The sequence below is a fragment of the Antedon mediterranea genome, chromosome 1 (genome assembly GCF_964355755.1).
Source record: "Antedon mediterranea chromosome 1, ecAntMedi1.1, whole genome shotgun sequence".
NCBI lineage: Eukaryota > Metazoa > Echinodermata > Crinoidea > Comatulida > Antedonidae > Antedon > Antedon mediterranea.
Window position 1 is genome coordinate 35059319 of NC_092670.1, and position 21900 is coordinate 35081218.

The 21900-nt window shown below is 32.4% G+C and overlaps 2 protein-coding genes across 5 annotated transcripts; one reads left to right on the forward strand and one right to left on the reverse strand.

Annotated features, from left to right (window-relative positions):
- Positions 1-11: 11 nt before the first annotated feature.
- Positions 12-9030, forward strand: LOC140041745 (calaxin-like). Of its 2 annotated transcripts, none has more exons than XM_072087664.1 (6): positions 12-187; positions 570-722; positions 1400-1504; positions 1901-2052; positions 2552-2656; positions 8101-9030. In XM_072087664.1, exons 1-6 carry the CDS (start codon positions 112-114, stop codon positions 8140-8142), a joined length of 633 nt encoding a protein of 210 aa, XP_071943765.1. In that variant the 5' UTR covers positions 12-111; the 3' UTR covers positions 8143-9030. The 2 variants fall into 2 exon arrangements, with proteins under 2 accessions (XP_071943765.1, XP_071943759.1); XM_072087658.1 differs by lacking the exon at positions 8101-9030 and adding an exon at positions 3856-3932.
- LOC140042009 (UPF0538 protein C2orf76 homolog) lies at positions 8918-21017 on the reverse strand. 3 transcript variants are annotated; one of them, XM_072087673.1, is made up of 5 exons: positions 20938-21017; positions 20168-20329; positions 18341-18429; positions 17065-17146; positions 8918-9663 (listed from the first exon to the last, which is right to left on the reverse strand). In XM_072087673.1, the coding sequence occupies exons 2-5, from the start codon at positions 20310-20312 to the stop codon at positions 9587-9589; spliced, it is 393 nt and encodes a 130-aa protein (XP_071943774.1). In that variant the 5' UTR covers positions 20313-20329; positions 20938-21017; the 3' UTR covers positions 8918-9586. The 3 variants fall into 3 exon arrangements, with proteins under 3 accessions (XP_071943774.1, XP_071943782.1, XP_071943790.1); XM_072087681.1 differs by having other exon boundaries at positions 20168-20325; positions 20938-21006; XM_072087689.1 differs by lacking the exon at positions 8918-9663 and adding an exon at positions 14557-15366.
- Positions 21018-21900: the final 883 nt, after the last annotated feature.

Genomic DNA, 21900 nt, shown 5'->3' on the forward strand with positions numbered 1-21900 from the left:
GACATGATGGGGATAGAAACCGCTTGACGACGAACAACAACACAAATAGATCACACAATTATTGTTTAAAATCATCGTTAATATCACTATTTATACACTTTTAACGCAAACATGATATCAGTTAGACACAGACAACAAGTACAGCAGCAGGATGCTGATTTATTGCTTAGAATGAAACAAACACATTGTAAGTAAAGTACCTAGGCCTAGGCCTAGGGCCTACCTACGCTTTTAGAGTATATAGCCTAGCCTAGGCCTAGGGCCTAGCTAGCTAGGCCTAGACTATAGTAGGCGTAGGGCCAGTCTAGTTATTTAGGTTGGGCCAGGCGGCCTAGCTAGGCCATCTACCTATAGTAGCTAGGCTATTGTAGTGGGCTAGTAGTAGTCCTAGTAGCTGGATTCAGTCAGTACAGTTCAGTAAGTAAGTAAGTAAGTAAGCCTTAAAAAGGCTAAGCCTAGCTAGTAGTATTATATAATTAGGCCTAGCCTAGTGACAGTGTATTGTGCAATAAAGTTTGAATATTACATAGGCCTAGGCCTAATTGTTAATTTTATTTTTTACTCTTTAGTTTCAGAAGATGAGTGCAAGGCTTTAGTGAATAAATTCAAGTTTATGACCAAGGATAACAAAGTTGCCAGACAAGACAAACTTGATAGGTCACAGTTCCACGAAGTTCTTCAATCAACATTTAAAATGACCGATGATATGATTATGGATCGACGTAAGAGAACGTTCATCAGTTTCTACTGAACATCCACACGCAGCAAGCACAAAAAAAAAACCTGAATTGTGACGCGAAAAATGTTTTTTCACGAAAGCTCCATGCATGAATTCGCTATAGAGTTGCTCCATGGTCAACTTTTTCAATTCTTGTGCGAATATCTTCAACTTGACACGAGTTGTTTCGCGTGTGGATGCTCAGTGAACAATTTTAACTATAATTTTGTCTATGAAAATATATAGTTTATGCCAATGCATAAAATAAAAATGTTTGTAAAGCACTGATTTAATTAAGTTGGGGACTCAATGAAATAATTTGATTCAATCTGTCAATACTGTACTAAAAACTGCTTATGAACCATGTTCATGATAAAACAATAACATCTACAAATTAACAGTGATTATGTACTCTACAATAATAGGCTAAAGACACTAAAAATAAAGTATAAACAATTTCTAGAAAACTAAATAATTCTTTGATTTCCTAAACTTATTTGACAGAGACATATTATCTTAGTAGAAAACAAGTGTGCACGAGAAACTCATAAATATTACTGTTAGTAGGTATATTATTTCAATGAGAAAAATTACTGACCTAGTATCTAAAATGTTACCAGCTTTTAGCCAACTTGCAAGCTAAATGTAATATAATGCTAATATTACATCTTGCTTTCACAGTTATGCGGGCCTTTGACAAAGATTCAGACAGCTGCGTCAATTTATCCGAATGGATCATTGGATTGTCAGTTTTTCTAAGGGGTTCAGAGGAAGAACAGGTTAAATGTAAGTTCACCTTTAAGTACAGTACATATGGGTCCTAGGTACATTTTTTGTTCAGGTTATGACAGAAATCATGAAAAATGAATTACAAGATGTCTGACCTATTTCTTAAAATATAACTGAACCTACCCTCTAAATGATCTCCCATCACACTTCATTGCGTGTCAGATCCAAAAGTTCATGGTTTGTCTACAAAACATTGGCCTAAGACGACCTAGGCTAGTGTACTGCTTTCCTTTTTTGCTGTTTTTTTAACCATTGTACTGCCTAGTTGGGTTTGTATCTTTAGGATGGCCCTGCGTCATCAAAACTATGTTGTGTATAGCTCTGCTCACAGCACTCACTTTTTACACTTTCTAGTTTATAAAACACTAAGTATTTCAAACATTTTTTTTTTAGTTTGTTTCGAAGTTTATGATTTAAATGGTGATGGTTTCATATCAAAAGAGGAAATGTTTCATTTACTGAAGAACTCGCTCGTTAAACAGCCAAACGAGGAAGACCCAGACGAAGGTGTCCGAGAACTTGTTGACATCAGTATTAAAAAGATGGTACTGTAATGCATCTCGTATTATTATTACCATATAATTATTAAAGATGTATTGTGGCCTAAAATCATTAAAAAAATAAGATTTATAAAATCACACTTGGAATAGGCCATTTTGCAGTTTTAATGAAGTTATTTAATTTCATAAGAAAAAAAATGAACACAAATTATTATTTCACTTACAAACAGTAAAATTCAACCAAAATACAATTTGACTATTTTTTGCTTTAAATTATAGTTTTTTCAGGTAAATAATTTGTTGATGATCCAATTTTTTTTATAACAATGTGACATAAAATGGCATTTCAACAACAAAATTATTTTGTTAGGGGGACAATATATCTTTAAGTAGGTCATGTAGAAATGTATATTGGTTTGGAGAAAACTGTTTTCATTAGCGAATTGTAAAAAAGAGTATTCTCTGTAATTTCAGTCTTAACACCAACAAAAATCACATACATGTACCAACCACTTAAAAAAAAAACTGTTAAATTTCTTTGTAGGACATTGACCGTGATGGCCGTATATCATTACAAGATTTCCAAGCCGCTGTAAAGGAAGAGTCTCTTTTATTGGAAGCATTTGGTCAGTGTCTTCCTGCACCGGAGGTAAAGGCGATTAATATTGACATTTTACTATTATTATTAATAAAATTTATTTTCATTTTGTGTCGTTATTCCTGTCGATCCAGACAATAACCAAAATTGATAAAGTAGAGTGAGTAAAATGTCTTAAGCTCTGTCTACACTATCTAACTAGTTTGACAAAAAAAAGTGCCCAAATATGGTAGTGATATGCCCAAATTTGGGCACGTCACATTTTCTTGTCACATAAGGTTTGATAGTGTAGACAGGCTTTAGCTTTAATTCATCTGAAGTAATGCTTGATTGTGTTGCTTAAAGCCTAGTCCCTAAAAAGCCTTTGCCCCGATGTTTTAAGCTTATTCAGACAGGCAATTTTGCATGATTTCAGCTATGATAATTCAAATTCTGCTATTATCATTGGCTGTGCTTTCTATATTTTATACATATAGAATTCTGCGGTGCTGATGTTAAGACGGTAGGAGGCGCTGCGTGGTTGCTAGCCAACCAAAAAATGCGTTCAACCTGCCTGACCCTCAGGTCACCAATGGTTTGGAATGGGCTTATTGAAGTAGTCATTTTAAAACTTAATAATTTTCAATAAAAACAAACTAAAATTTCAAAAAATCACTAAATATTTGTTTTTAATAATCTATTTATTCTTCAACTACAGTTTAAGTTAAAAAAAATCAAGCTAAGATATATAATTTGATGGAAATACAGATCTATACAGTTTATCAACATAGTAGCGTTGAACGCATTTTTTGGTTGGCTAGCAACCATGCAGCGCCCTCTATTTTTGTGACATCACACCGCAAAACTCTATAGTGGAACCCCTCCTTTTAGAAACACCTGTTTAAGGGACACTTCTATTGTATAAAGTGTACACTTTCCTGTAAACTAACAAGGAGAAATATATGTTTTAACACTACCACCAACCTCTATTCAGAGGACACCTTTATTTAGGCGACATTTTGTTTGGTCCTTGGAGTGTCCCCTAAATAGAGGTTCTATTGTAATTTGTCAGTGTTTATTCAAGGCTCAGAATATGCCATTAGAACATTGATTGTGCCTGATCATAAAAATTATTTAAGATCATTTCTTGGGTGATTATAGCATTAAATATTCTATAGCCCCCTCTATTTTTAAAGTTAAGTACAAGCATAGTAATCACATAACTTTTCATTTTCTTTTTAAATAATTAAAAAAATTACCATAATTTTCAGCTTGCAATAGCATTTGTTGAAAAAGCATTCAGCGTACCGGATCACCGAGGGCGGTACAACCAGCTATATTAAGAAAGGTTTTTTTTATTTCTCTGCACATTATATATTAATGGTCTCATTTTCATTCATCTAATCAGTGTAGTGTTTGTAATTTGGAAAGAGTGAAGTTCACTCTTCCCTGTGTGTAATGGTTACTAAATCTAATACTGATGTACAGTATATAGTAGTATGCTTTTGCTTGCTTGGGTAGCAGTACAGTAACTAAATAATGTACCGGTATTAAAGAATGTGAAGACCATTTTCATAGTAATTTTAAAATTAAACTATTCTGTTGATTTAGTTTCTAGTGCAATAAATGTTTCCAATTTTGCAATAGAAAATGCTAAATCATAAAAAAAAGCTCTGTCTGCACTATCAAACTAGTTTGACAAAAAAAGTGTGATGTGCCCACATGCCAACATCTGAAGTTAAAAAAACGGGAAGTGTTTTTTTTTTCAGTCAACAGCGCCTTCTATTTATTATCGAGAGGTAAGGAGTGCAGTGTGTGACGTCACAAGCGGTATCGCGTTGTGGCTACAGTATATGAGGGGAATCCCCTTTCCGTTCAGAACTAAATCCGAAAATTACCACAGATGGTTGTACAATGGCTTAAATATTTTGCTTGTGTGAAGCCTTTTTGTTATATATTTTAATGCAGAAAACCACATATATACGTCAACATTCAGTTATCTTTGTAATCTGGGAGAAAATGTGGAAAAACGGGAACACAATATTTGGCCGGGAAACGAGTCTAAAATATCGGTGTCTCCCGGCCAACATGTATGCGAATATGGTAGTAACAAATGTGGTAGTGATAATAATGACATCATCATGTCCATATATGGGCACATCCCTTTTTTTGCCACATAAAATTTGATAATGTAGACAGAGCTTAATTTTCATAACCTACCCTAATCATGGAGGAATTATTTAAATAATTCTCCCATGCCCTAATCCATCGTAAAAAAAAAATTATTTATATTCTCTAGTCAATTTTTATAATACTTCAAAAGAGTTTTAATTTATATTTTTTGTATTACTTTTATTTGGCATGGGCAGTGACAGTAAAAGATATTTTTCAACTCATTCCTAGAATTTAGCAATGACATATTGTAACATACAAGATTAACTCTGCATGCCTTATGAGCATGAGTTTTGCATGGTTATGGTGAATGTTCCTATTTACACACATACATCACAATAGTATAATATAATAATACAATATAGACCTATATATAGAATATTATAATAAATATGGTATTCATATTTTCATACCAAAAATTTTTCATTTCAATTACTATTTAATCTATACAATATTAAATCATTATTCCCATCATTTCTTAAAACATTTTAATAACATTTTGGTTGTGAATGTTGAACAAGTGAAGATGGAGTGGAGCTGTAGCTTGGTGGGGAAACCCCTTCCACTACAGCTATGGTGGCCATCTGGACTCTCCAGACTTGTCTCCAAACTTGAGCACGAAAATATATATCATTTTTTCCATTTATCAAATGTTTAATTTAACCTCACCATATATAATAACCAATAAATCATTTACACATGTTTTCTTATATTACAATTGATAATCAATCCTATTACACATAAATATCTTGCAATTTGATTGGTTGAAGTTTTATCATACATGTGACAATGTTATTTTTCAGACTTTTTTTTTTGCATGAAACTATTTTTTTCCAATAAATTAGCATTGGTAATGTTATTCCATTCAATGATAAAGGGATATTCAATGGCCATTTTGTTTTGTAAAATTAATTATTTCCTCAATCAACACACTATTACAGATGCTATAGCAAGGTGAATGGTTCCTTTTATCTTAACTTCTCTGAATCAGCCAAGAGCATGTCACACTAAAATCGGGCTGGCATATCATTGTTTTTTTTTGCACTACAGAAAATATGAACAAGATTGTTAATGTAATATATGCATGTTTGGATGGTGCACCACTTGCTAAAATGAAAACATAATGGTTTGCTATCAAGAGTAATGATATACAAAATAATGAATGTTTATGAGTGCGATGGTACAAATATTTTAGTTAGGTGGAAGGTGAAATTCTATTTCACAAGGCAAAGCTCAGGTGAAAATAAAATTTCATATTTCACTGAATGAAGATATTGTATTTTCACACCAATTTGTTTTCGGTACCCAAGAAGATTTTTTTGTACACATTAAAATCTTAAAAGTACTATTACATGATTGTTAAATAATACGTAATATTGCACGCCATAGTGACTCACAATTGCCCAATTATCATTTCCACATTAAATTGGGGATCAATGGATAGAAATCTAGAATGTCTGGATATTTTCACAGTACCATAATAGGCCTACAATATCAGCTATCATCAATAAAAGACACTTCAACATAACACACTGTACCCACCTGTGTCAGAGTACTATGTTCCATTTCAGAAGAACTTGAAAATCCCTGTAACAATTTAATACTTTATCTTAATACCAGGACAAGGTAATTAGGAAGGTATCCAAGTAGAGTTTGCACCCAAGGACTTTACAAATCACTCATCCTTATACAAATCCACATCCTATTTGATTTACCTTTTCAAGCTAAATGAACATAGAACAAACGGATGTGCAATTTTACCTAATTACCGGTACACATATTTTAAAGATTATTAATTTTCATAGAATGTTTACGATTTTGGCAAAAATATTAGCTATGATAGGGATCTGCAATGACAGGGATTTGTAGTCTTCTTTGAGATTGATTAAAATGCAGTTTATGTATCACACATTTTATAGGAATCTGTAACAAATCCTACTGGCTTTACATTTTTAAGCTAAACAAACATACATAAAAGGATGTATGATGATACCTAATATATATATATATTTAGAAGATTTTAAATTTTGTTAGAATGTTAATGATTTTGGCACTATAATATTATTAGCTTACGGTAGAATAAGAATATGCAGTCTTAATATTTGAGATTGATTAAACATAGAACGGATGTACAGGTAACCTAATTTAAATATTTAAAAGATTTAAAATTAAACTTTGACCCTTGGCTTGTGCTATTTAATTAGTTGTTGTTTTATATTTTATTCATTGGACTTGATAATGACCCCATGATGGAGTCGAAACGTCGTTCTTTTTTAAGCGTTATTTTTATATTATGTATTTAAAATTTGGTTAGAATTTTGATTTTGGCACTATAATATTAGTTATTTATATAGACTAAATAAAAGCAGTTTCTGTATCATGCAATTTACATTCTATAGGAATCCTCAACAAATCTCACATGTGCAGGATACATTAAATATACATAATTAAAATATTAATAATTTTCAAAGAAAAGAAAAATTTTGCCAACAATGTAAGCCATGAAAGGGATCTGTATAAAAATATATACACTATACGATGACAATTTTAATACTTTACCGGGGCGACAATAAGGCCACAATTTAAAGCATGAATTTCATGATTTTCGGATGGTCATGTAATGTCATCAGGTTAAAAAAAAAAGAAAGAAAAATTTATAATATGTATGTATTCCTGTATAGTCTTTGGCATCCAGCCTTTCTTACTGTATGCGTTTTCTGCATGATTTATTTTGGTTACTGTTCAGGCCAATTCTGTAGTTGCATTTCTAGAAAATATTTTGTTTAATTTATTTAGATTGGATCTATAAAAAGACAACATTTACTGTACATTTTATATTATGTTGACATTCACACCATTTTTCCATGATTTTTTTCCACTTTTTTGGTACAGTGCAGTGTTTTAGATAATTGATCTTGATAGGAAAAAAACTCAATGTTTTTTTTATATACCTTATCCATTTTAGTTTTTTGGTATCCAACATTTTCGATTTTTTTTTCTGAAATAGAGACAGTTCAATTCTATTAGTCTTTTTTTTTTTTTTTTTAAATAGTATTTTAGATTGAGTAAACACTGTAAAATTATTACTTTGTTCAACAAAAAGTAATAATTTTCCAGTTTATTATATTCGGAAACTTATTTAATAGAGTTAAACACTTTTACCATTTTGTTGGGCATCATCCACACAGTTTTTTTTTGCACATTTTTTGTTTACATAGATATTGTACAATCCAATTCTAGTTTTTCAATTTCAAGACTTTTATTTTCAGTAGTTTAGTAATTTAGATTGTTTTTTTTAAAAAAAAGGTAAACATTTTATTAATGTACTTTTCTCCATTTTTCAGACAAAAAAGAAATTTGAAGTGATGTTTGAGTCCAAAGTATGAGATGAAGAAGGAGATCAAAAACATTTATTCTTGCAGATGTAAAACAATTAATTATTGTACATACATGCTTCAATAATACAATCTGATATTAAAATATTTATTATTATTGACAATTGCTTATATTATATTAGTGTTATTTCAAATGTAAATAGAGTTGACAGTCGACATTCTCAAAATTGTTTAGTCGGCAGGAATTTGGAACCCTTAAAAAAGGCTGGTTTTTAGTCAGTTGATTTGACAGTTAATAAGAGTGCTCTCAAAGATACATGTGAATTAAAGACATTTATTCCTGGTACAGTATATGGCCCTGAAATTATAGGATTTTTAAGCAAATAATAAATTATCAATAATAATGCAATGTTGGTATGAGGTGGTACATGGTAGATGTTCAGGTGGTGTCTTTAAGTAAATCAGGTTCTGCTATATATTCATTTTACCAATGAAAAAGCTCTGTCTACACTATCAAACTAGTGTAGTTTGAAAAAAGTGTGATGTGCCCAAATGTGGTAGTGATATGCCCAAAAATGGTAGTGATATGACATCACCATGTCCATATAAGTATATATAAGTACTGTAGGCCTATTATTCTTCATTAGCACAAAAACCGGTTCACAACCAAACTTTACTAGCTATTAAATAAAAATGCTTGCATTTTTGTTTATCCATATTTTGTTTGCTATTGTATATAAATTTCCATAAATAACAATATTGTACAAAACATTAATACTTTATTATTTCAACAATTATTATTACAATTCTATCAGAAATGTGTGTAATGTTTTACAGTTTAAAATGTATGATAAAATAGTTTTTTTTTTCTCCAATTCCAGTCATTTCCTGTAAAAAGATTTTCTGAATAAAATAGATTTAAATTTTATTTTTTTGTGATCAGGCAATCTCCTACTTGTGTACGCTATGTTTTTAATGGTTGTAGTGACCACTGCAAGTAGACCAAAAGGGCTATATACGGACATCTTCTAATGCCTAAACTCCAATATGTATTGTATTTAATGTTGGTATAAAGACGATAGTTGTAGTCCAGACCACAGTGGTTAGATGCATATGCATCAATACCTACAGTACACTGCATGTATGTATGTTGGTAGGCTAGTGTAAAGACCACATGTGTTCTAGATGCAGACATCTATCAATATGCCTTCACTCCAATAGATGTTAGTATGGTGTATAAAGGCCACAGGTAGACCACTCTGGATGCAGATACACTCTAGATGTACAGTATGTTGGTAATAGACCAGAGCTGTACATCATATTAGGCAAGATGTACAGTAGGCATTGCCTGTATATTTCACCTTCGAACCTTATTTGGATACTACTAGAGTAGATGGTTAAAATCGAACATGTTTAAACTTGGCAGGCAAACAAAAGCTACACTTCAAACCTTAGCTTTGCCATTTAGTATATCATTTCCAGGCCTACACACAGGTTACCAATCGCACACTGGGTTACTTTGATACTTTCTATAATCGTCCATCTTGAAAAAAGATATCTCTGTTTCATGCCCTATAAGATAATAATTATTAATAGCAATATCAATTAGTATTGAGTTGGAGATGGTTGAGAGGAAACCTTAGCGAGTACCTAATTATGAAATTTGGATTGTGAGTGTCTCCTGCATAATGCAATGACTTGGGATCATGCTTCTTATTTTTGTGAAAATATATATGGGTCTAAAATAGCAGCAAGACAAATTAAGGTGTTATTAACACAGAAATTGTAGAATTTAAAGCAAAGAAATTGTAGAATTTAAAGCAAAGAAATTGTAGAATTTAAAGCAAAGAAGGGCCAACTGTTCTGTTACTTCAGCAAGGATTGATATTGGAACATATCACTGGGGCTTGCAATCTGTGAAGGGCCGTAGCGACGATTACGGTTGGTAAGGTTTCAACCTGATCACTTTTTCACAGAGACCTTTGACAACCCTATGGCCACACACCTCAACACAATCTTTCACGTGGCTACAGCACTGTGAAGGGCCAACACTGCTCAACTATATATAAGAATGAAGATGCAATGGTATTGCAATCTAAGAAGGGTTTAGCAATGTTCAACTTGCTACACAGTAACATTGTCCCTGGTAATGTAAATAAAGAGCACCACTCAAATAGCAAATCTTGCATTAGCACACAGACCCTTGGGAATGTACCAGCAACATATCAATTGATACATTTCATAGCTTAAAGGCACAGACTAAAATCGCATTTGTGGAATGTTTATAAGAGCACCAAAGGTCAGTGGAATTGGGCCAGTGACCATTGGTGTGTTTTGACGGTTGGTAATAGGATGTCTGCACAGTTGTCATAATCTATACAAAGTTGCCTCGTAACAGCTGGACAGTTGACACTATAATAAAACCTACATATCATTTCAAACCTTATTAAATCTTCTTAACCCCTATCACTTTGCTATTTTGGCAAATCTTCCAGATAACCAAATGTCGTTTGGTAAATTAAATCACTGGTAACGGGTGTTAAAAATACAGTAACATCATCATTACTTAAATGATAAACTTCTTATGTTAATAGTTCTTTAACCCAACAATGAAATGGTGTGTTTTCTTCAAACAGGTTCTTCATGGTGAATGTTTTACTACCTATATTTTCTTGCAAATTTTATTATGTATCAATTGATATAGATCAAAAGAACAGTACAAATGTATATGCTAGTTAAAAAGAAAGTTCACCAAATTACCATTGAAAACTTAAACCCAGCCCCTTTGTAATAAAAAACACCTAATACTCTAGGCATGAGTACACACTTAGTACAAGACTTATAAGACATCAGCGGTACACTAAAAAAAGGTTCAAGAATAACTGTCTACCATAGAGGCTCTAAATACCCAACTACCCTAGGCAGCATTGAAAATATACCACCCACCTACCTTAAACTATGTTCAACTTTGGCACAGTTTGAGGCCCTACACATTATACTATTTACGCTACAGTTTGTACTAAACTCGTGCTGGGCTAGCAACTCACCATTAATCAACAGTCACCATGTTCTCATAAAATGTTATCATTTATTGGCAATTATGTACTAAATGACTTGATTGAGTAAATTCAGTCTGAAATAGTTTGATTACATTATGTTTATAATACTTCGGAGATACTGATACTAAACAAAGTATAAAACAAAGTAAATTCTGCTGTCCAAGAAAAGTGTCCCTTTTATAGAGAGTGTCACCTGAAAAGGGATTGGCTGTAGTGTTAATATTACACCTCATACTGGCCCAAGTTTTCGCACCACTCTTATATTCAGTTACATTCAAGAGAACGGAAGCATTAGGAAGCAGTTACCATTCGGTAGCTAATAGTTTATTACCGCTGAAAAAAATGGGTATTTGAAAACTCGGACTGGGCATGAGCACACCCCAAAGCACGTCTGGTAAAAGAGAGTCTATGAACTGATAAATAATGAGATGCATGTAGACAGTAGTTATTGTGAGATGAACAGCGTTTTTTGTAAGAAATATTTCTTGTTTAATAGTGGTGTCTCTTTTAATATGGTAATGTATATTTACAACACCACATCAATGAATGAATTTTACTTGGGTAACTTTAAATCATGTAGTCTCCATTTCCATTATGTTATGGTTACCAGAGTGGGCACATTTTGAGCATTACAAGATAATCAGATAATTAGCTCCTAAACCGTTCATTCATGCCACCCATAAATTTCACAAGTTATTCAGAACATTAAACTTAATTATATTATCTTAAAAAGCATTAAATTGATTCCATATTCTGATAAAATTGAACCAAACCTCATTTTACGTGCATGTGCATTAAATCTATTTTACAATACAATCGGTCACATAAATATAAAACATTGTGTAAGAGTAGTTCAGTAGAAAATTCAATATGTATAAATTTCAATACAACCAGCAGGGGATTGCAAGTAGGGGTGTGAATTTTAATTTTTTTTTATTGAACAGACGATAATAACAACATTAGTATCATGTTTGTCTGTAGATGATTACTTGCGTATCCAGTGAGCAAAAGGTCGTGGAGGGGTCACAAAGCAGGACCGCATTGTTTCCGGCAGCTTTTGGACAGGTAATTAACCCACTTCAACCAAGATGTTTAACTGCCCAGGGTAGAGACCCCCTAAAACGACTGAAGCAAAGACAAGATTGAGAACTTGTTAGGTGAAACCATTAGTATTGACCAACAACATTCCACAGAATTATTCACATACTCAGCCAGGCTAGGCTTATTAAGACATTAATAAAAATGTTTATGCAGGACAGTTATGTAATCTAAACCCCTCCGTGCAATACATCTTGTAATGTATATCTCATTTTAGTCAGACAGTAGACACAAGTCCACATATAGTTTGTCTAACATGTTTATGCTACACTTTACCAGACCTCCCAAGTCTCTAGGCTTACCCCTAAGTTCAGGATTTATGGTTTATCTTTAACACTTGAAGAATATTAAATTATTATTATATTTTCTCCCGCAAATTGTTCATAATCCATCGAAAAAGACTTCTTGTCTATTATATTTCCTTATGCTCTATTGTGTATTTGTAATTGCAAAAACTATGAGGTCTCGCTCTTAGGTGTATAAAACCTCTGATTTACCCCCCCCCCCCCCCTCTCACACACATCATGTTTTGTTGAAGAATAAAGGCCCATTTACACTAGGACGATAATGATATACAATAAATATATAAGCATGCATTTTTTTTACATAAAAATAAATAAATTTGGGTTTTTGTTTTATGCTGTCTTTTGATAAAAATATTTTTTATCAAATGACGTCATGATAAAGAAAAACAATAAAATCGTTGTATTATAAAGATATTATTGCTCTTATTATTCATGATGTCATTTGATTGGACGTGTAAAAATATATTTTCATCAAAGGAAGCATAGATGGTTATTGTATAGTTCTAGAATGAAAAGTTTTTTAATTTCTTTTGTTTTATGTATGAAAAAATCATATTTGTCTATTTATCGTCGATCTTTATCGTCCTAGTGTATGGGCCTTAACATTCATCCATATTCAAAAAATGACCAAACACTCTAAATAGTTTAAGGTTCCTCCAGCACTCACCGCACTCTGAGAGGCTTTCAGGTTAAAGTTCTGCCTTATACTGGATTTGAGAATCACTGGAAAAAGTACCAAAAGAACTAAACACAAAATAGTTATTTGCTAACCATGTGATACCTGTAACGATCGTCAGAAATATTTTTTTATAGCATTAAGGAGGCTCATGAAACTTTTTAAACATAAAACTGGTATTAATAAATCATCGTATACTTTACATAACCGTATGTTAATATTACTATAATCTAATTATTAGAATACTGTACTAAAATAATTTGGAAAAAAGCCAGTTAAAAACTTGGACAAGTGTACTCAACTTTGACCTCGTTATAACTTTTTGCGGTTAGATGTAAAAGTGCAAATGGTCGCTAAGGATCGTAACGGAAGCTTTGATGTTTTGCGAAATATGTTCTTCATATTTATGTTTAAGGTCACAAAATAGTACAGAATTCTGACCAATGATGTTTATCAAATCATCTTGTCCTGAAATATTTAAATAACATATATCAATTTGATAATCATCATAATCAATATTATCATCTTATTTATACGAAATAGCGTAATACCAAAAAATGAGATTATCGTACAGAATTAAAATGTTGGTCATTACCGATATAAAAAATATATATTCATATGAAGACCTAAACTATATTTATTAAATTAAAACAACATTTATTTTTGTTTTCATTTTTTTTAATTGTGAAACATTTAATAAGATAAATATTTATTGATAATTTAACATTGAAATATTAAAGTTTATATTTGAGATTCGCTTTATAAAAAAATAAACTATGGCTATATTTTAATATATAATGTAACTTTAAATTCAAACGTTATTATTAAAAGTTCAACATAAGGTCAACTCATTGTTTAACCCTGTAGATATAAAAATGTTAAAAAGTAATGATATAATGATGTAATCAGCACCAGGCTGCTAGGCCGTCGTCCAGTTTTAAAATGAACCATGTTTTATAAGGTCATTGAATGTAGCCTCGACGAGAATAAAATATCGCCAAAGATGTTGAATTGCGGGGCGGCTTCCTGACGCGAACATAAAGGCTAAATAATTTGTAACATTGACTTGATATATGATATTGCTTTTTATTTTAATATCTGTCTGAAAATGCGAACAGACGCAATAATTTAAACTTAACATAACTAATGTAAATAATAAATCACAACATTGGGAAAAAATTATCTTAAGTTTGAAAACTATGAGAATAAGTTGCAATTGGAAAATAATCAATGAGTTAACATCTATTTAAAAATGAGATTTTCTGAAATACTATTGGTAGTGGTAGCTGTCAATTTACCAACTATAATAAGAAATTGTGCCATGGTAACTAGAGGGAAATAAAAGAAAAATACATTATCTCATATCTAGTGAAACTAAAAATATTACAATAACAAACAATTTGTTCATCCCAAAAACAAATCTAAAGTTTCAAAGAACAAAATCATAGCCCAAAAATGTAACTTTTTTGATTACCTTTACAAATTAAATTACCCCCTTTTTATTACTTGGATATGTAAGGTTAAATGCATAATAGCAATAATACATAACTGTGATAAAATACACAATTAATGAGGCTTTCCTATTGGACAGTAGATTGTATACCAAGTCATAAATAATAACATAATTGCTAAAAATATAATTAATGAAGCTCTTTCATTGGTCAACAAGACAAAATAGCTTATTGAATATTTAAATACAATATTTTAATGAGGTTCAGGCCCTCTTTTATTTTAAAAATCTGTAATGAAATAAGGTATAACTCGGGTCATCTTTGAAAAAAAATATTAACGTATAGTTTTATTACCATAAAATCTGTATAAAATAATTTATTAAGGTATAACTGAATAAGCACATCCTATTGGTCAATGTAAAGTAGACATTGACAAGGCCTATTTAAATATTACATGGATATAAATAATAAAATAATTTAATGGCTCTCCTAGTGGTGAACATAATATAGAGTGATTGGCCTTGATATGTCACTATTACATATGGCCACAAAACAATCTCCTAACCTATTTACCAAATACTACATTCCTGCGATCAAAGCTGACACATTTTTGACCATGTCCAATATATTAATGTAGCTACAGCGACGGTGCGCAACATATCCGATTATTCAAACACATAGACTGCCTGTCAAATCAAAAGTTCAATGTTGGAAATAATTTGCGAGCATGTGAAAATGTCTGGTAAGCCTGATCAATTGAAATAAATAAGTTTACTTGGGCAATACAGGAATTTAGTAAAACAGCAAACCTGTATTGATTTTTATGCTAATAAGGTCACTTAGTTTAGTTGTCTTGGGTCATGTTATTCTATTGCGTTACTGCAGTAACTACATCTTTTTACTGCATTATCATACTATTTTATTCTGTTTCAATATAGACGTTTAAGGCAGTCATTATAATAAACAGTGTGTACGATTACAAAAAAAAAAACGGTTAAAAGGCAACAAAATTGTAGTTCCTGCTGTAACTGCAGTAGAATAATGTTGACACATGATCCCTATTTCAGAACATTTAAAAATATTTGAATACAAATACTTTGGTCATCAAACATTAAAATGTTCATGTATTACATCATTAAAGAAACCATAAATTTAATTGGATGTCTATGGTATGGCCTTTGACCTTGTGATACATTTTCGCATTCATTGGAGCGGAAAATCAGAAGCGGACACGACGTTGTGGATTAATTTAGACCACGTAAACCAGATTGCTAAGCACTTGGGGCCAATAAAATGTTAAAATTATTTAACTTACATAAAATCACATTTCTGCACGCAACATTTGAGATCGCTACAAACTTGGCCAATGTCCCCCCAGAAGGACACCGCTGCCCTTCATACGTACAGGTTCATATGAAAGAATGCAATTAGAAAACATCATTCTCCCAGCAAGGGGCAACGCAACAGTAATTGTGAAAATAAATCAACCTCCACATGGCCAGTGCTACTTTTAACATACCATTTCTTAAACAAGATGGACAGTATGCTAAATCTAGAAAGCGCTCTTTTTTAAAAATAAATTTACTTTGCTGAAAAGTTAATATTACGAGCATTCTTTTCTTCATCCTGATATCGGCATGAGTTCAAAAGTTTAAATTGCTAATGTTTTTTTTCTTTTTCAAAAATTTTATTTTTTTTTTCATTTTCATATTGCTAATGTTAATAAATATTGTTTCCCGAATAACACCTTTTGTTGTCATGACACGACACTAAACTACACACCTATCGCGTAAATAAGTAATTTTGCACAACATGCTGAGAAACATGGGTTAATGACTATACAATACACATTTATATAGTAGTGTATATTTTCAGCTTTGCGAATTCATTTCAAGATCATAGGCTTTTGTAAATTACATCTATTTTATAGTTTATCTTCGTAATGGAGCACTGCGAAAAAAAACTTCCTGGGGCTTTTACCAAATATAGTACATTTGTTTCAGAACTTCTATGTTAGGTTGGAAAAAAAGTAAAAAAATAGAAAACAGAAGAAAGCCTAAAGCTCTGTCCACACTATCAAACTAGTTTGACAAAAAAATTGTGATATGCCCAAATACTGTATGGTATTGATATGACATAATCCTGTCCATATATGGGCATATCATATTTTGTTGTCACATAAAGTTTGATAGTGTAAACAGAGCTTTAAAGCCTTGTCTAAACTCACTTTTTAGGACAAATTACAATGTGATGTGCCAATATATGGACATGATGATGTCATATCACAACCATATTTGGGAATAACACTACCATATTTGGGAATATCACTACCATATTTGGGCACATCACATTTTTTTTTTGTCAAGAAAGACTATATTAAATACCTATTCCACATTCCAGCAGCGTCTGCTCTTCTTCCATCATAAGAAGCTCATCATCTTCGATATTTATTGTTGGATCACTTGTCTAATGATAAGAAAAATAAGTATTTAATTCTGTCATTGGCTTTATAATATAACTAAATTGGGAAATGAGGTCAGAGAAATTAATTTATTTGGGTGTTCCGTCGCTGTACCCGCTCTACCACGAATTAAAGCGTTTTAGAATATTTTTGAGGACAACATCAGATCCACTTCCAAATTACAGGAGTGGTAGAATGTGAAGAGCAAATGTAATCTTTACAAATCTTGTTTTGCCCGGGCTGGATGAAAGACTATAATTATACATGCCTTTAATTGTAATATCGATTTTCTGCATGGCTGCATGCGAATGCAGGGCTTTAATTCTGTTTGTGGGAATGTTTTAAAATAAACCTCAATGAAAGAATTTTAGACCGATTGACCTGACTCCTCCACCTAAAACATCATCTTACTTACATTATAGATTAAAGTCGGACAACATGCCATGCTCTAAATAGACATACCAAGTGCTTCGGCTAAAGCTAGGCCACCAATCCTCTAGGCTACAGGGGCTAAGGCAGACCATAACACAGGGGTGACCTCTTGTTCTTATTTTAATGTTTTGTAATGTGGTCTGTACTTGAATTTATGACTGTAACACAATGTAATACATCAGGGAAAACAATGTTCGAATGTTATGCATGGCTATTTATACCTCAAATGACCAGAAAAATAATGTCATGATTTAGGCTATTAATAACAAAGTTTTATTAGAAGTTATTTCAAAAGGGGTACAGTATAGTATTATTATCCTCAGTGTTTTTTTTTTTATATAATTAAAATTGGCTCATTTGTTGAGTTCCTGTGAATATCAAAAGATCACGCCATATCTTCTACCAATTTCAACACATGAATGTTGCACTTTATACATTCCAAAAGATGATTAAAAATAGACTCATTGTTGGTCCAAAGTGTTGATAGGTCATTGCCAATTCCAATAAAACAATCTAATACAAATAGAGTGCATATCAAAATACGTTTCAACAATCAAGGAGCGAATCCAGGGAATTATTAAACGGGAGAGCGATATTCTGTAAGAAATAGTAATATCAAAAAGTAGTTCATAGTTTAATTTTAGAGGGAGGCGTACCTCTACACTCGGGTGGGAGTGGGCACACCAGCACCATTCTGTGTCTTTTGTGATTGGTGTCAGTCACTGTGTTGGAGGCATGACACTGCTTTATTATTATGAGTTCCTTACCTTTGAGCCATGTGCCTTATGTTGTATCTTCATTGAATCAAAGCCATATTTTCGAAATGGTGGCAGTAAACCTGGTCGTGTTAAAATATCTATATTTATAGTAAAAAAAGGTTATAAAATAAATTCTATCTCTTAGTATTAGTAGTCTAATACTAGTATTCTATAATATTCTAAAGCTCTGTCTACACTATTAAACTTTGTGACAAAAATGTCATGTGCTCATTATATGAACATGATGACGTCATACAACTACCATATTTGGGAATACCGCTACCATATTATTTGGGAATATCACTACCATATTTGGGCAATTCACACTTTTTTTAAAATTAAAATTCAAATCCTATCCTATCTAAGGTATCATTGTGAACAGGCACCCACAAGTGTTTATGATCATACTGGCACAGAGTACTGTACAAGGAAAAAATGCACCTTTAAACTTTACCAAATAATATACTGTGGAGTACACTATAAGCAGGCAACAATTAAGTAATTGCAACACTGCGGTAGACAAGACCGCCTTAAGTAGCTACCTACACCAAAGTGTTGTTAAGACAGTGCTTAATACTAGATAGTACTAGCTTACTAAAAACAAGGTTACAAAATAGTACACAGATGTTCCTAAATCCTATATGTATCCTATTCCCATTCTTTGCCTTAGTTTCCTGGCTTTAATTTTCTATAAAACGCAACCCAACTGATTTACTATTCGATTAGAGGTTCGGGTTTAAAATGCGATCACTGGAAAATCTGTCTTAACATCAGAGGGTCGAGGCGGAAGCGAAACAGAAGCAACTTATGAGAAACACTCACGTGTCAGTTCACAAATGTGTTGTTCGTTGGTTTATCCAAAATTGTTTTTTAATATTGAAATTAAGTATTTTTCATGGTGGCCTTGACAATTTTGTTGAGAGTACAGTATTCCATATGTACAGTACATAGTCATCAGGTAGTACAATCCCAGTATGTATTTATTAGTATTTGGGAATATGTTTATTTTATATTTGTCTTATGAATTCAAAAAAATATGTACTTTCTGTGTTTCACAGTTGGTACAGGACTTTAGTAAAAAATCAGAATGACAACGGAACTCTTGGATATCGTACACCAAACTGTTAATACTATGTAATACAGTATTTGTTATGATACCGTTGACCTCAAGAAGCTGGATGGAGAGAGGTCGTAGGTGGAGTGGGAGAGGTCGTAGGTGGAGGGGGAGTGAATAGTTTGCACAAGATTTAAATATATATTTATTAGCTATGGAAAAATATGTAACATTTCATTGTCATACTTTAGTTACATTAAATATTTCATAATTTACAAATATGCACAACTGTTAAAATGCAAATTGGAATTCATAACTAATTTATCATGGAGTCAAGTCAAACGATCTTCTTTGCGGTAATATATTTTCTTTTAGTGCAACTTGTGTCGTTAATTGCCAACTCATTCACCTGTTAGAGCGGTCAATTTGTGCCCACGCATATCACATGTAACACATTTGACATATTCTTAATTTCATCAGTTGCTACAAATTAATAAGTTAACAAATGTTATGTTTTATATTATCCAATCGATCTCCCCAACTATCAAAAGCACACTGCAAATTTTAGAGTATACTGTACAATATGTCAAACTTATACAGCGCTTAACGCATAAAGCCTCTAAGCGCTTCACATTATTACCCCAGTTATGTTTTGGAAACACGTCCGGAAACCCTACAGTAGCTCATCTAATCAAATGTCTCTAAGCTGCCTATATGTATTTCACTCTTTCTTTCTGAGAACTTAATTTTTGTTTTCTGAAATTTTATAATTCTTACTGTACCTGATTTTACTAAAACAATGAAATTTTTAACTGTCATGTTGAGATCAACATCTTTAAAGATGACTGGCTTGATGTTACGATGTTCAAACGATCGGATTAGACGTACCGTCAGGATGACAGATGGTAGATTTTGCTCGTCAGCCATACCCCATACCCTCCTTACTTAAAGAAGAAACATTTTAATTAGTTGTCTTTCAAAACTGAATGGTGAAATATTGTTTTTTTCCGGTCTTCAAGTCGAATCAAATAAAAAAAACAGTTATTTTTTTTACTCCAAATTGAGACACAGAAAGTATTTATGGTTCGTTGATTAATTCCGCAACTCACATCCCTGCATCACCACTTAAAAAAAGCTCCAATTACAAGCGAAAATTAACATTTTGTCGTTTTTTTGCAGTTGTTTGTCAGTATTTTCATATAAAATTATAATTACGCATCATACAGTATCTTTTACAGAGTACATGCATAAAGTAGGCCTCATATCTAATTCTAGGCCCAGAGAACCATGGTTAGGCTTAGTTTTATGGAGACCTAGCATAGCTAGCCTTGCTGGGGGCCTATATCTAGCCTAGCCTAGCTAGAATTAGCTAGGCCTAGCCCTAGGCAGGCACTACTATTAATTATATTACTATAGTATTAGAACTTAGAAGTACAGCTAGCCTACTAGATAGAGGCTAGGCCTAGGCCTAGCCTAGGTTGATAGTAGAAAGGCCTAGCCCCGAATATGGGACACATAAACACAATACAAACAAAATGTAATTGTTACATACTAAATTATAGAGAAAAAAACATTTTAAGTCTGAAATAAACAACGGCCATATTTGTGACATGTGTGTTTATTTCGGCGAAATGACCTAGTAAGGTTATTGGCATAATCTATTTTAATATAGGGGAGTAAGTTTAGATTGTGTACAACCTTTGATCAATTATTTAACTTATATATTATACAACAATTGTAACGAAAAATAAAATGTTTATTATTATTCTGTATCTAATTTTGTATATTTTGACAATAAATTATCCTATAGTATTATTTAATAAAACAAAATATTCCCTACAAACTAATAAACTGTGCTTAACTTCCCACTTCACTTTTTGCGGTTGCATGCTGCTGCTGTTGTTGATTCTTCTTACTCCATGATACTAGGTGTGAGTAATACCTAGGCCTACCAGTCTAATCAATAATCGTCTTTAATTAACAAATAACGTGACATTTTTATTGTTTAAGCATTTATACAATCTGGTTATTGCGTAGCTAAAGTAGGAGTCGGAAAAAACTGCAAAACTGACTGATTTCATATACGTACTCAGCAGGGGCCCATTCGTCACGACGTGGATCATCATGATCATCATAACAGTACCTCCTCCTCCACAATCATGATGATTTAGCCTAGGCCTAGGCCTAACCTAGTAGGCCCACCAAGCCAAGGCCCCCTACTATCTAGCCAGGGTAGATAGGACTAGCCAGATAGAGGTCTAATACTATTATATAGACCTAGGCCTAGATTAGCACAGGCCTATACATATCATATGTAATATTAATTATGTATTATTACGCCATGTATTAACTAGGCCTATTATAGAGATGATACAGGGCTGAGCCCGAGTTTACCTTACTTGTTGAGGCAAAGTTTTGGGCTTTGTTGGTTAAGCTGAGTTGACTAGCTGAAAAAATGGTTTGATCAAATTCCAAAAACTAGGCCTAGGCTATAATTGGCATGGCCATTTATAAT

What these genes read in the sequence shown, in the direction of transcription:
- LOC140041745 (XM_072087658.1), top strand. Translation starts at nt 112, where the DNA reads ATGATATCAGTTAGACACAGACAACAAGTACAGCAGCAGGATGCTGAT. An exon ending in TGATATGATTATGGATCGAC is followed by an intron (nt 723 to 1,399) that starts GTAAGAGAACGT and finishes TTGCTTTCACAG; the next exon opens with TTATGCGGGCCTTTGACAAA. An exon ending in ACATCAGTATTAAAAAGATG is followed by an intron (nt 2,053 to 2,551) that starts GTACTGTAATGC and finishes ATTTCTTTGTAG; the next exon opens with GACATTGACCGTGATGGCCG.
- LOC140042009 (XM_072087673.1), bottom strand. Translation starts at nt 20,312, where the DNA reads ATGGCTGACGAGCAAAATCTACCATCTGTCATCCTGACGGTACGTCTA. An exon ending in CATTGTTTTAGTAAAATCAG is followed by an intron (nt 18,430 to 20,167) that starts GTACAGTAAGAA and finishes CTATAAATATAG; the next exon opens with ATATTTTAACACGACCAGGT. An exon ending in ATAAGGCACATGGCTCAAAG is followed by an intron (nt 17,147 to 18,340) that starts GTAAGGAACTCA and finishes TCTTATCATTAG; the next exon opens with ACAAGTGATCCAACAATAAA.